The 16,100-nt window shown below is 36.2% G+C and overlaps 1 protein-coding gene and 1 non-coding gene across 6 annotated transcripts in view; both read right to left on the minus strand.

Moving 5' to 3' along the window:
• Positions 1–16,100, minus strand: part of TET1 (tet methylcytosine dioxygenase 1) — a 139,567-nt gene that overhangs the window by 24,467 nt on the left and 99,000 nt on the right. For 4 of the 5 annotated variants that reach the window (XM_058543311.1, XM_058543314.1, XM_058543317.1 and 1 more), the window contains 3 exons: positions 6,639–6,850; positions 1,253–1,403; positions 833–919 (listed from right to left, as the gene is read on the minus strand). In XM_058543311.1, the coding sequence (XP_058399294.1) occupies positions 833–919; positions 1,253–1,403; positions 6,639–6,850 (450 nt within the window). The remainder of the gene's footprint in view (positions 1–832; positions 920–1,252; positions 1,404–6,638; positions 6,851–16,100) is intronic. The other variant, XM_058543315.1, reaches the window with a different exon arrangement.
• Positions 13,167–13,296, minus strand: LOC131407774 (small nucleolar RNA SNORA11). Its single transcript, XR_009220639.1, has one exon. It is a non-coding gene; the product is annotated as a small nucleolar RNA SNORA11 (small nucleolar RNA).

Consider the following 16,100-nt stretch of genomic DNA (forward strand, 5'->3'; position numbering starts at 1 on the left):
TAACTTTGATTACCTCTTTAAAGGGATCATTATTAATTCTGAGCTTTTTCAAAAGATGTTATATTCTTTGTATTCAGATACAGTTGGACTAACTCCTGATGTTTTATTTTGTATTTTCTATTTATCTTGCATTCTAACGATTTTTTAAACTCTTTTTGTTGATTTATGGAGTATTTTCTTCGTAAAGATTTTTTTCCCACAATTAGTTCAAAAGCTATAAATTCTATTTCTATTCATGTAAAAAATTTTTAAGCATACACTTTCTCGAATATATGTTTTTCTTACAAAAATCTAGAGCAGTATTTTCCAAGCTGTGGGTCATGACTCATTAGCGGGCCATGAAATCAGTTTCGTAGGTCACATCTAGCATTTAAAAAGGAATGAAATGAAATTAAAAAAAAAATATTATATTGCATCATAGTGATCCTTAGCAATAACTATATTAGATATTGTTAATATTTTAATATTATCTTTGTTACATATAGTAAAGCTAAGTATTATTTTCCGACAGTTTCGTTTTAATTATTTACTTGTATATATCTATCTGTTTAGTGGTTTGTAATATACAATGTTTCTTACTCTTGGTCACAGCTCAAAGTTTGAAAAACACTGATCTTAGAGTCAATCATTATCTAAATCCTCCCCACTCCCAACAAAGCATAAAACATTACCACACTTAGTTCCTATAGGTGCCCCACCCCCTCCCATTGCCTACCCACCCCTGAGTTGATAAGAGTATGGAATTATACTTATAGGTTGTTATTTTAATTAAAAAATTACGTACTCAACTTATTTAAACTTAATAGTAAGGTTGACTAATTTCTTTGCTCACCATGGCCTCGTGTCCCGGACAGATTGGTTCCGGTTTCATATATCTTCTTTCTGGATTACGTCCTTTAGTAATTCTTTCATAGTAGTTCTGTGGGTAGTAAACTTTCTGAGTCTTTGAAATGTTGGCAAATGGCTTTATTTATTCTTCCTACTTTGGCTGGGTATAAAATTCTAGGTTCTTTTAACAATGATTCTGGGGTTAGGGGAGAAGGAGGAGGGAGCCAGGGACAATTGGAATTTGGGTTGATAGTTGAAGACTTTACCTAATTTATTTAGAATTTTAAGCTATTTACTTATATATATATTTTTTACCATTTTGTCACTACTTTTTAATATTTAATTTTTTTTACTATTTAAAAAAATTTTAAAGGAATGTACTTATATACTCATTGTGTAATTCAAAAGTAAAAAGGACACTTACGTGTAAGGGAGAACTTGGATCAATTCTAAATCTTCTAGGGCTTGGGCTTCTACCAAATTTGCAGCCATTGAAATACATACTCCATGAACAGCCAAAAGAGAATGAAGCTCCACAAGTCTCTGGATCAATTCCTTGACACGTACAGGTACGACTGCAAGATGGTAATTACAAGGGAATGAACTGATAAAGCAGGACAATATCTCAGACAGAACATTTCAGGAACTGATTTTAACATATCTATTTTATTACTTATTTTGTCTAAAGTAGTGTTATGTTAGCAACACCAAGCTAAATACTTGAATATAACTAAATTTTTAACTAAAATGTTTGTTCAAGATTGTAAATCCAAATAAATGGCAATAAACTATACAGATCTGAAATATCCATAACCTTGTTTGATTTGGAGATGCCCAAGGAGGGGAAATAAAGGGTCTGGATATTAAATCCTGGATCTGTTCCCTATCAGAAATGAAAATTAGGGACCGGACCGGTGGCACAAGCGGTTAAGCGCACGTGATCCGCTGCAGTGGCCAGGGGTTCGCTGGTTCGGATCCCGGTCATGCACCAAGGCACCGCTTGTCAAGCCATGCTGTGGCGGCGTCCCATATAAAGTGGAGGAAGATGGGCATGGATGTTAGCCCAGGGCCAGTCTTCTTCAGCAAAAAGAGGAGGATTGGCAGATGTTAGCTCAGGGCTGATCTTCCTCACACAAAAAAAAAGAAATGAAAATTAGAGCGTCTCATTACCTCTCTGGACTTTAGCTCCTTCATCAGTAAAATAACATTGATATAATCCTCTGAGGATTGATAAAGGATAATATATATTGCATGTGAAATCACTTTGTCAATTTTAAAGAAAGCCTTTATGAATGTGACAAGAGAAAATATTGAGCAGAAAGCCTGTTTCATCCAGTAACTTGATACTTTTATCATTTGGGGGGCATTTCTGAAGCCCTAAAATAGATTCTACATGAGGATGACAGTGATTAGAACATACACACAAAGATACAAAACCACAGATGTAAGTCCACTCTTGTGGTTCCTGTTTGCATAATGCTTGAAACTTCTAACAGTATGTACAAAGTACTTATGTAATGACTTAAAAATACGAACAATAAAAAGACCACACTTAAAAAAAAAACAGAAAATGAAAAGAATATAGAAATATAGAGATCAAAACTATTAGTATCTTTTAATTGTGAAAGTCAGGAAAATGCCTGATATGTCAGATGACATTGAATACAAAAAGGATCATTCAAGACACTATGAAGGAATAAAAAGGGAGAGAGAATAGTTCAAATATTCTAACTTCCTCTAAATCTTCTTAAAAAGATGGAAGATATGTTTTAAAAGGGCAAAATGTTACAATAACTTGATAGAGAATAAAAATAGGATGCAAATGTGAGCAAAGGAGTTAAATTTGAAATTGCAGAAGGAAATTAAAGTTGCCACATAGAAAAATAAGGAATTTATGTCATTGAAATAATACATGGGAAAGAGAGAAAAATGTAGTTTAATATTGACAGTTATTAAAAAAATTAAATACATAGGAAATGTGAAAGATTCTTGAGACCTAAAAGAGCTTCTGCAGAATATCTTAAACTGTCAACATGACTGATAATGAGACAAATTGACTTAAAATATGTCCTAATATTATGGACTCAGTGCAGTATTTCTGTCAATAATGCCTAGAACTGAACTGAATCAGGAGGAAACAATCAGACAAACCAAAACTGAGTAGCAATCTACAAAATTAGCCTGTTCCCTTCAGAAATGTCAATGCCATGAAAGACAAAGAAAGATTGAGATAAAAAGATTAAGAGACCAAAAAGACAAAGCAACTTAATCCATCAAATCCTGGGTGGGGGAAAATTACTATAGAGTGTATTATTAGGAAATAGATGATATCTGAATATTAACTGTAGATTAGATAATAGCATTTTATCAAAGTTAAATTTCTTGATTTTGATCATTGTACTACGGTTATGCAAGAGAATGCCCTCATTTTTAGATAATACCATCTGAAGTATTATTCAGGGGAAAAAGACATAAAGTCTGAAACTACCTCACAAATAATCCCTAAAGGAAAAAATAGGGGCCGGCCCCATGGCTTTGCAGTTAAGTGCACGTGCTCTGATACTGGCGGCCCGGGTTCGGATCGGGCGAGCACCGATGCACCACTTGTCCTTCCATGCTGAGGTGGCATCCCACATACAGCAACTAAGAAGGATGTGCAACTATGACATACAACTATCTACTGGGGCTTTGAGGAGAAAAAGGGAAAAAAAGGAAGAGGATTGGCAATAGATGTTAGCTCAGGGCCGGTCTTCCTCAGCAAAAAGAGGAGGATTGGCATAGATGTTAGCTCAGGGCTGATCTTCCTCAAAAAAAAAAAAAAAAAAAGAAAAGAAAAGAAAAGAAAAAGAAAAGAAAAACAATTCCTACAGGCATTTTGGGCTGGCGCGTGGCTTAGCTGTTAAGTGCGCGCACTCTGCTGCTGGCAGCCTGGGTTTGCCTGGGCGCACACCGAGGCACCGCTTCTCCGGCCATGCTGAGGACAGGTCCCACATACAGCAACTAGAAGGATGTGCAGCTATGACATACAACTATCTACTGGGGCTTCGGGGGGAAAAAATAAATAAATAAAATCTTAAAAAAAAAAAAACTTTAAAAAAAGAAAAAATCAATAATAATAATATGTAACTTTGTGTGTATGTGTGACTATGCATACAAATGCAAATGTGACACGTTGTTAACAACTGCAAAATCTAGGTAAGGGATATATAAGAGATCACTGACGTATTCCTGCAACTTTTCTGTAAATATGAATTTTTAAAAAAATGATATGCTAGATCTACATTGATGAACTAGATTAAAACTTAAGTTATTAGATTCTTGGGAAGATTAAATAAGACAATATATGTATATCCTTTAGAGTTGTGTCTTCATACAAGAGGTATTATTATTACTGTGCATCCACATAACAAAATAATTAGCAGACCATAAAAAGGATGTATATATACTTGTTGGCATTGGAAAGATAAGAAAAATATAATGAAATGATATTATAAGCACAAAGGAATGCTCTGGTAGGTATACAAATTAATCTTATGTGGGGATTAGAGTGGAGATGATATATATTTTCGTTGTATTTTATATAATGACATTTCTTTAAAAAAAGAGAGGCCTACATGAGGAAAAGTACACAAAACATTCTCAAAGGACACAAAAGTAAACTTGAACAAATAGAAAGAAAAAAAATTTGTTATGGGATAGAAAGACTCAATATCATAAAGATGTCAGTTCATTATAAGTTAATTTAATGCAATCTCATCAAAAATATCATTAGATTTGTCTTAAAACTAGATAAATTGATTATAAAGTTTATTTGGAAGAACAAACAAAAAAGAATAACAGAGAAAGCCTCGAAGAAAAGCAAGAATGGTGAGCTAGCCTTACCAAATACTAAAATATATTATAAAGCCTCTTTAATTTAAAAAATGTGGTACTAGTGCCTGAAAAGCCAGGACAATGATATCGAATTCAAATATAAGAGAGGAATCCATTACATATATAATTTTTGCGTACAATTAAGTAGCATTTCAAATCAAGGGGAAAAGAAGTACTCTTTTTTCGTGTGTATTAGGAGGACAGGCCCTGAGCTAACATCCGATGCGAAACCTCCCATTTTTTCCTTGAGGAAGATCAGCCCTGGGCTGACATACGTGCCCATCTTCCTCTACTTTATATGGGACAGGGCCACAGCATGGCTTGACATGCGGTGCGTCAGTGCACACACTTAACCGCTTCGCTACCAGGCTGGCCCCAAGCAGTAGTCTTTAGTAAGTAGTATCGGGATAAATGGAAAAAAGGATAGAAACGGATCTCCTCTTCCCACTACTGACCAGCATAAATTTTAAATACATCAGAGATTTCTGTTTTTAAAAATTTATGATTTCAACAAGTACTAAAAGAAAACATGGGTGAATTACTGTATAATGTGCGAGAGAGAAGATGTTAAATACTACTCAAAATCCAGACACAAATAAGAGGAAAGATAGATATAATTAATTAGGTTAAAAAAGAAAACTTTTTGGGGCTGGCCTGGTCGCCTAGTGGTTAAGTTTGCATGTTCTGTTTCAGCGGCCCGGGTATCGCAGGTTCGGATCCTGGGCACAGACCTGTGCACCACTTATCAAGCCATGCTGTGGCAGGCATCCCACATATAAAGTAGAGGAAGATGGGCATGGATGTTAGCCCAGGGCCAATATCCCTCAGCAAAAGAGCAGGATTGGCAACAGATGTTAGCTCAGGGCTAATCTTCCTCACCAAAAAAAGAAAAGAAAAGAAAAAGAAAAAAGAAAACTTTCACAGAAGATGACATAGCAAAAGTAAAAAGACAAATATCAAACTGGCAAAAGCATTTAGAAATTATATCACAAAGGGTTAATAGCCCCAATATGAAAAAGTAAAAAAAGTGAACAATCCTTGAAAAATATGGGCTGGAATAATTAACAGATGGCTGACCAAAAACAAAAAAAAGAATAGCAAATGGCTCTTAAGCATGTGAAAAAAATACTCTCACTCATAATATGAAAAATGCAAATCAAAAGTAAACTGATGCCATTCATCACTATTTAATTAGGCAAAAACTCAAGTTTGACAACACACTCATTGGCAAAACTGTAGGAAAACAGATATTCTCTTACATTGCTAGGGGAAATACAAAATGGTACTATGCAGGAGATTTTCTCGTATGGAAAAATCCTTCTCCTCTAGCCTCTAGGAGTGAGTGGGATCAGGTATCAAAGAGAGAAGCAAAAACAGAACATCCGAAAGGAGAATATGCTACAATGCTCCTAACTCACCATGAAATCAAATCTCTCTTTAAAGAAATATTTACTTTTTTTTTATAATTTTTTTTTTTTAATAATTGTTTTTGTTTTGTGTAAGGAAGGTCAGCCCTGAGTTAACACCCATGCCAATCCTCCTCTTTTTGCTGAGGAAGACCGGTCCTGAGCTAACGTCTATTGCCAATCCTCCTCCTTTTTTTCCCTTTTTCTCCCCAAAGCCCCAGTAGATAGTTGTATGTCATAGTTGCACATCCTTCTAGTTGCTGTATGTGGGACGCGGCCTCAGCATGGCCGCACAAGCGGTGCGTCGGTGTGTGCGCGGGATCTAAACCCGGGCTGCCAGTAGCGGAGCGCGCACACTTAACCACTAAGCCACGGGGCCGGCCCCTAGAAATATTCACTCTTTTTAGTTGCACAATACCTAAAATCCTGTTCTCACATATAACATATGTAGTTGTTGGTAGTTAAAATTAACAATCTAACATTATATAATAGAGGTCTGAACAGCAAAGCAGTACAAAACAGATTTTTTACTTTTCATTGAGAGTGCATCTTCGGTCTGTGGGATGACCATTGTATGACTTGAGATTTTCAGTAAGCTCCGTGTACAATCTGTCAGCCATCGGGAGAGGAATGCCGTCCCATACCATGATGAGCACCACCATCACGGCTGTTGGACAGTGGTGGCCTGTACGCTGCCGAACCAAACAAAGAACTTTCTCTTCATCACTGCTTCTTCTTAAAACCTGTAAGAGCAGAATGCATTCATTTATGCAAAACAAGAAAAAGTCAAAAGCAATGGATATTGCTTTTAAAGCTCTGTATTATTCCATCTTAGTTTTTTAAAAATTATTATTTCTCAAAGGGTTGAAGCCTACAGGACCTTCACATGTCAGACTAGCTGCCTTCACACAACTCATCACAGAGTATTCCAGGTTACTTGACCAACAAACAACAAGCAGAACAGAAATCTGCGGTATGTGGTTATGATCTGTAAAAGTAGACCAAGCAGTCTATTTTATTTCACTGCTGATATAATATTGCAAAAAGACAACAGAGGATCCTGTGGAAAAGAGCCTAACTAACTGCCCTGCCCTTCCATAAATGTCACAAAAGGACAAATCTAGCTAGAAATAACCACGGACTCCCAACATTCAAAATAAACTTGAGCACTGAAATTTAGCATTTGAGGAAAGTTATGGATCTTTTCCTTGGGCGAATGGTTTTACTATATAGAATAATTAATATAAAGAAATACTCCTACAATTCTTGTGATTCTTCCATGTTACCACAGAATTTATCATACTCATTTTATTGTAAGATTAAGGTGGTCCAGCTGACATAGTGAATGCAAAACACAACAATTAATTTTGAATATTTATCCACTTATCCTGCATCATACGCATGGGGTGCTAAAAAGGCTTCAACAGTATTAAAAACATTGCCCAGTGGTCCCAGTGTTCATTAAAAAAATTACATAAAAATGTTGACACCACATAAAACCATCCAACTCTATTTAAAACTCCTTCCATACATCACAAATTTACAAAGCATAGAGACTGACCACATTAATCAGTACATAATCCATAAATGATAAAACTGCCCACCCCTGTGACCAAAATGGAGCAACCAATGGCATAATATTCCATTTCTGATGCTATAATAATTACATAAACTTGAGATGAAACTTCTTAAGATGTTAGTTACCCAATATCACTTTCTTCTGTCACTCCAGATGGTTAACAATCATTGCTACCAAGGCATCCCTTGAGTAGAGTTGGCTTTAGGACCTTCCCCCTAAACACAATTATTTATATTAAAATTTTTTTCTATATTTATATGTCCTTTTACAGCCAAATAAGAATACATTTGCTTTCAAATAAGCTCAAATACAAAATGATATATATTGTATCAAACAAAGTTATACAAGATAATTTTCAAGTTGTCAAACCAATAACAGAGTTATATCGATCCAGTCTTTGTATGGGAAATGCTAAAATGCTATTTATTCATAGTACTTGTGTTTTTTCCAGATTTTCCAAATTTCCTTCAGTGAACAATAGAAAATTAAGAAGATGAGTCTCTAATTTCAGTTCCAGGTTCAAAAAGCTGCTTAAGTGTTGCTATGGTATGGATATTTGTGTCCACCTCAAATTCATATATTAAATTCTAAATCCTAATGTGATGGTATTAGGAGGTGGGGCCTTGGGGAGGTGATTAGGTCATGATGGGGAAGTCCTTGGGAGTGGTGTGGGATTAGTGTTCTTGTAAGAGACCTGACAGAGCTCCTTAGTCCCTTCTACCATGTGAAGACACAAAGAAAAGATGGCCCTCACCCAACCCTGCTGGCACCCTAATCTTTGACTTCCAAACTTCAGAACTGTGAGAAATAAATTTCTGTTGTTTATAAGCCACCCAGTCTGATACTTTCTCATAGCAATCTAAACATAGTAAAACAAGTATTAAACCTGTGTAAGACCTCGGAAAGGTATAAAAAATATTATTGAAAGAAATTAAAGAAGACCTAAATAAATGGAGAGAGAGATCATGTTCATGCAATAGTCGTTATTATAATGATGTCAATTTTCCCCAAAGTGATTTCTAGATTTGATGCAATCCCAAGGTCCTATCAGAGTTTGATTTGTTTTGAGTGGAAATTGACAAATTTGTTCCAAAGTTTATATGAAAACGCAAAGGACCAAGAAGAGTCAAGAAAAGGAAGAAAGACAGAGAAAGTGATTTACCAGATATCAAGATCTATTGTAAAGCTGTAGTAATTAAGAACAGTTTCTCATTGGTGCAGTGACAGATAAAGAGATCGATGAAATAGAATAGGGTGCAGAACATCCATATAAATATGAACACCTGACTTATGACAAAGTTGATATTGCAGTGCAATGCAAAAAGTAGTCTTTTCAATAAATGGTACTGTGTAGATATCTATATGGAAAAAAAAATGAATCCTGACTCCTACTTCACATGAGTAACTTGAGTTATATTGTAGATCTAAATATGAAAGATAAAATAATAAGTTTTTAGAAGAAAACATTTTCATGACCTTGGAGCAGGTAAAACATTTTAAAATAGGTTCCAAACTTTAATAATTATAAGGGAAAATGTTAAGAAGTTGCATTATACTGAAATATGAACTTCTGTTCATCAAGGGCCGGCCCCGTGGCTTAGCGGTTAAGCACGCGCGCTCTGCTACTGGCGGCTCGGGTTCGGTCCCGGACGCTCACTGACGCACCACTTGTCCGGCCATGCTGAGGCCGCGTCCCACATACAGAAACTAGAAGGATTTGCAACTATGACATACAACTATCTACTAGGGCTTTGGGGGAAAAAAAAAAAAGAGGAGGATTGGCAACAGATGTTAGCTCAGAGCTGGTCTTCTTCAGCAAAAAGAGGAGGATTAGCATGGATGTTAGCTCAGGGCTGATCTTCCCCACAAAAACAAAAAACAAAAAACAAAAACCCGAGAATTTCTGTTCATCAAAAACATTAACCAGCAAAAGATTAGGAAAGTATAAAGGGGCCAGCAATATAGTGGGAGAAACATTTGCAATACATATAATTGCCAAAATATTCTTACCCAAAATGTATAAAAAACTTCTCCAAATGAGTAATAAAAACACAATAGAGAGTTGGCCGAAAAAAAAAATGAATAGGCTCAACACAAGAGAATATTTAAACAGATGATGAGCATATGAAAATATGCTCAATGTTATTAGTCATCTAGCAAAGTAAAAAAAAAATTTTAAACACTACATATGCTGGTGGGGTTATAAGATGGTGCAACTGCTATGGAAAACAGTATGGAAGTTCCTCAAAACATTAAAAATAGAAATACCATACCATCTAGCTATCCCAATTCTGAGTATACATATATCCAAAAGAATTGAACGCAGAGTCTTGAACAGATATTTGCATATCCATGTTCATAGCATCACTATTCACAATGGCCAAGAGGTGGAAGTAATCCAAATGTCTATTGACAGATGAATGGATAAAGAAAATGTGGTTTATACACACAAGGGAATATTATTCAGACTTAAAAAGGAAATCTTGTCACACACTGCAACATGGATGAACTTTGAGGACGTAATGCGAGATGAAATAAGCCAATCACAAAAAGACAAATACTGTCTGATTCCACTTATATGAGGTACCTAAGTAGTCAAATTCTAGAAACATAAAGTAGAATGGTAGTTACTAGGGGCTGGGGTGATGGGAAAATGGTGTGTTATTTAATGGGTATAGAGTTTCAGATTTGCAAGATGAAAAAGTTGTGGAGATCTGTTTCACAGCAATGTGAATATATGTAACACTACTGAGCTGTACACTTAAAAATGGTTAAGATGGTAAATTTTATATGTGTTTTTTTCAACTAAAAAAGAAAGAGGTCTTAAAAAAAAGTACTACACGCCCAGTAGAATGTCTAAAATGAGAAAGATAAAAAATATCAAGTATTTATAAGAATGTGGAGCAACTGGAACACTTATACATTATTACTTATGTGAATGTAAAAAGTGATAACAACTTTGGAAAACTGTGTGTTAGCATCAACCAAAGCTGCACATATGCATACCCTTACAATCTACAAATTCCACATCTAGGTATATAACAAACAGAAACATATTCTTATAGGGGCCAGGCCCAGTGGCGTAGCGGTTAAGTGCACGCATTCCGCCCTGGCAGCCCCGGGTTCACGGGTTCCGACCCCCGGTGCACACTGAAGCACCGCTTGTCAAGCCATGCTGTGGCGATGTCCCATATAAAGTAGAGGAAGATAGGCACAGATGTTAGCCCAGGGCCAGTCAAAAGAAATATATTCCTATATTTCCCAAAGATAATACCACTATTCATAATTATCCCAAACTGGAAACAACCCAAATATCAATTATCAGAAGAACGGCTCAACAAATTTTAACTATTCATAATAATAGAACACTATCGACCAATGAGAATGAGAACGATCTACAGTTACAAATAACATGGATTAATCTCACAATTATAACGCTGCATGAAAACAGAAAGACGCAAAAGAATCCATACGGTAAGACTGCATTTATATCAAGTTCAAATCAGGCAAGATTAGTCACTAATGTTACAAGGCAGGAGAACAGTTAATTTTAGGGAGTAGCTAGTGACTGGGAGGGGGCAAGAAGAGTGCTTCTGACACGCTAGTAATATTGGATGCTGGTGACACAAGTGTGTTCACTTTAGAAAAAGTTTGTGACCTTAGGATTTCTGTAGTCTTCTGCACGTATGTGATAGTTAAACAAAAAGTGTAACAATCAAAATTAAGAACAAAAAATAGAAACTGCATAGGCATTTACTGGCTCAGGACATTTTAGCAAGTTTCTTAACCTTTCTATAGTAGCACAGAGCTAGGATCTAACAAATATTAGCCACTATTTTATGTCTTTTTGCTTTATTACTGCAAACTTGGCTCCTGAGCATAGAACTCAGCTCATGGGAGGCTCTCATCAAATATTTGTTGAATGAATGGCTAAAAACCACAAAAACCCAATGTGGTCGCATTTTGTGAACATTTCAAAAACTGCAAGTTACACTATTAATAAGAGGACAACTCATTTCAGAAACAGTTTAAATGATACAAATATTCTAAATTTAAAAACTGTTGTCAAGAATTACATTATTATTATTTTTTTAAAGATTTTATTTATTTATTTTCCCCCCAAAGCCCCAGTAGATAGTTGTATGTCATAGCTGCACATCCTTCCAGTTGCTGTATGTGGGACGCGGCCCCAGCATGGCCGGAGAAGCAGTGCGCTCCCGGGATCCGAACCCAGGCTGCCAGCAGTGGAGCGCGTGCACTTAACGGCTAAGCCACGGGGCCTGCCCAAGAATTACATTATTTATAACAAGACGGATGTATTAATTTGTAAGCTTTTGAAGCTGGGGCTACAGGGCAGAGTCTCTTTAGATGATAAATGGTGTATCCAAACTTCAGGGAGTAATATTCATGACTAACGTCCTTTCATTTTTAAATATTATTCTAATAATTTATATTATATATTAGGAAATTGTTAAATCCTATGCAACATCATACATTCTTTTAGTACCTGTGCTAAAAACATATACCAAATTGAATAATGCTGGAATGACAAATATTTTAAATAAATGTCTTTCATACATACAATGCATTTGTCTTTTGATATCAGCTTTATTGAAATATAATTTAAATATCATAAACTTCATCCTTTTAACATACACAATTCAATGGTTATTAGTATATTCACAGATTTAGCCAACCATTGCCACTACATAATTTTAGAACATTTTCATTCCCCAAAAGAAAACCCCATTAGCAGTCACGCCACATTTCTCCTTTTTCTCAGCCCCTTCACTTGCTAATCTACTTCCTATCTCTATGGATTTTGCTTATTTGGGATATTTCATACGAATGGAATCCTATAACATGTGGCCTTTTGTGTCTGGCTTCTTTTACTTAGCATAATGTTAATTCATGTTTGTAGCACTTATCAGTATCTCCATTCCTTTTTATTGCCAAATAATATTCTACTGCATGAATATACCACTATGTCTATCTGTTCACTGGTTGATTGCCATCTGGATTGTTTCCACTTTTGCTATTATGATTGATGCTGCTATGAACATTCACGTAACAAATTTTTGTGTAGACGTGTTTTCATTTCTCTTGGGTATATACCTAGGAGTAGAATTGGTTGGTCATATGGTAACTATGTTTATCCTTTTAAGGAACTACCAGACTGTTTTGGAAAGTGGAGGAAACATTTTACATTCACAATAGGAATGTACAGAGTTCCAACTGCTCTACATCCTTGCCAACACTTGTTATTGTCTGACCTTTTGGTCATAGCCATCCTAGTGTGAAGTGGTATCTTATTTTGATTTTGATTTGCATTTCCCCAATGATTAATGATGTTGAGCATATTTTCATGTGCTTATTGGTCATCTGTATATCTTCTTTGGAAAAGGTCTATTCAAATACATTACCAATTTTTAGTTTAGCTTGTCCTTTTATTATTGAGATATAGGAGATTGTTTTTGTCTATGTGTAGGGTGTTTGTTCACAGGAAGGCCACAAGTTTTGTGCCCCTTGTCACAATGAACCCAGATTCCTGTTGGGTGTGTTTTAAACAGAGGAGTCATTTCTTCAGACCCCCTGCTCTGAGCACACCTCTATGAGTTCTTTTTATATTCCATATACAAGCCCCTTACCAGATATTTGATTAGCAAATACTTTCTCCCATTCTTAGCTTTCTCTAACCTTTCATGATAGAGCTCTTTGAAGCACAAAAGTTTTAAATTTTGAGGAAGTCCAATTTATCTTTTTTTGTTTTGTCATTTGTACTTTTGGTGTGTTAATCTAAGAAAAAAAATCCAAACAAATGGATTTATAGTTATGTTTTTGTCTAACGATTTCATAGTTTTAGCTCTGGTATTTGGATCTATGATCCATTTTGAATTAAATTTTTTATGTGGTGTGTGGTAGGGGTCCTACTTCATTCTTTTGTATGTCGATATCCAGTTGTCCGAGCACCTTTTGTTGAAAAGAGTATTCTTTCCCCAAGGGATAATCTTGGAATTCTTGTTCAAAATCAATTGACTTTACATAAGTGCGAGGGCTTATTTCTTGACACTCAATTCTATTCCACTGATCTGTATGTCTACCCTTATGCAAGAGCTACACTTTCCTGATTACTGTAGCTTTGTAATACATTTTAAAATTGAGAAGTGTGAGTCCTCCAACTTTACTCTTTCTTCTCAAGATTGTTTTGGCTATTACAACATACTGTACTGTTTTTTTGTTTTTGTTTTTTTTGTGAGGAAGATTAGCCCTGAGCTAACATCCCATGCCAATCTTCTTCTTTTTGCGGAAGAAGAGTGGCCCCGAGCTAACATCCGTGCCCATCTTCCTCTACTTTATTTGGGACACAGCCACAGCATGGCTTGACGAGCGGTGCGTGGGTGCACACCCAGGATCCGCACCTGCAAACCCCGGGCCGCCAAAGCGGAGCACGAGCACTTAACTGCTATGCCACCCGGCCGGCCCCGAACTGTACTGTTAATTAAGGAAAGGACGCTCATAAATTTACAGATGATGCTAAGAAACTAAAAAGCATCTTAAAGCAAAAATGGCATACTCCGAGAACTAATCTCCATACTTAATGTTTATTCCTGTGTCCACTACATTCTAATACTCTGCATTGCAGAGAAAATGAGGCAGGATTTCAACAACAGAAAATAAGTCATTGTCATTAATCTATAGATTAATGTATTAGATATAACCTTTCTGATTAAAATCTCTATTTAAAAATCCATTGTATTGCCATCATTCTTAATATTTCTGGATCTCTCCTACATTTAAATCCTGCATTCTGCTATTTTCACTCAACCTATCATTAAAATTATTTGAACAAAAGAGTTCTGGGTAGATACCAACGTGTTATCTAATCATATCTCTGTAGATGTAGAGAAATAAACAACAAAAGCAAATACTAGGGGGAAAAAAAGACTGCTGCAACCAAATTTGGCGAAATGAAGGCCATATGCTCTCAGTTTTGAAAGTAGCTGATAATTAATGAACAAAAAGTTTGAGAAGAGCCTCATTTGAGTGCCAATTGAAGAGAAGCAGCAAATCTGTTTGACGAAGTCTGTGCAGATTCTGTGCAGAAGTAAGAGAACTCTTCAAAATTCATGGGTAGTAACTGTCCCATGGGGATGGAATAAAGCAATCAGGTAACGAGTTCCACTGAACCTTAAAACGAGATATATAACAAATATACAGAAAGCAGAGCCCAAGAACCATCAGTGTAAGCAAATGACACCCTCATTTGTCGAAACTGATCAAACTGTGTATTTGGTAACAGAATATTTCATTCTATGTTAATTCTACCTCAGTAATTTAAAAAAAAAAAACAAAAGGGAGAAAGAAAACATGATTGACTACCTAAAGCCTGGCCAAAGTTTTGGGACATAGCGTATTTTATTCTCAATACAAGCTTGGGACTCAATCGCTTATGGCCCTCGGTGATGGAGGACAAGCTCCAGGAAAGAGTCACTGCATCAGTGGGGTCACAGCTCAAGAGACAAGCTACAGGCAGATCTCTGGATGGAAAGGACCAACTCCAGTGATGTTAAAAAAATCTCTCTATTTTCAGTTAAACTGAATCTGTAAGTCGACAAATATTCAATGTATATTAAGGCTTAGATAACAGCTGAAATAAATTAATGTAAATTAAGAAGTATGTGAATTTGGGGCCGGCCCGGTGGCACAAGCAGGTAAGTGTACACGGTCTGCTGCGGCGGGCCGGGGTTTGCCGGTTTGGATCCCGGGCGTGCACCGACGCACCGCTGGTTAAGCCATGCTGTGGCGGCGTCCCATATAAAGTAGAGGAAGATGGGCACAGATGTTGTTAACCCAGGGCGAGTCTTCCTCAGGAAAAAAGAGGAGGATTGGCATTGGATGTTAGGTCAGGGCTGGTCCTCCTCACACACACACAAAAAACAAAACAAAACAGTAGTATGTGAATTTAGATAAAGCAATTAGTAGCCAGGCCCAAAATACTGTCAAGTTAACAAGGAGACATTTTGTCTAATTATAACACACCGCAAATTGTTTGTAATTACCTGGGAAGCTGATTAAGTTATACTGTAAGTGAAATGATAGAAACACAAAGTTGAATGTATGGTATCATTTCCACTAATGGAGAAAATATTAGCAATGCATTTTTCTATTGTAATTTCGCTGGGGGCACTATAAGACATTTGTAAGGATAAGGGTACAAAGTAGGGCCAGACTCTTTGTTTAGAAAGAGTGGGAAGGCTTCACGGAGGAGACCCTTCTGAAGTGACTAAAACAAGAGTTTGCCACCAGAGAAAAGATGGTACAAAGGCAATTCTAAGATTTTTGGAAAACAAGCCTCATGAAGCAAGGATGTTATTTAAGGAAGAATTTTGCCAATTGTATTGACACCAGATAGC

This window comes from Diceros bicornis, chromosome 6 (assembly GCF_020826845.1).
Source record: "Diceros bicornis minor isolate mBicDic1 chromosome 6, mDicBic1.mat.cur, whole genome shotgun sequence".
In the NCBI taxonomy this organism is placed as follows: Eukaryota; Metazoa; Chordata; class Mammalia; order Perissodactyla; family Rhinocerotidae; genus Diceros; species Diceros bicornis.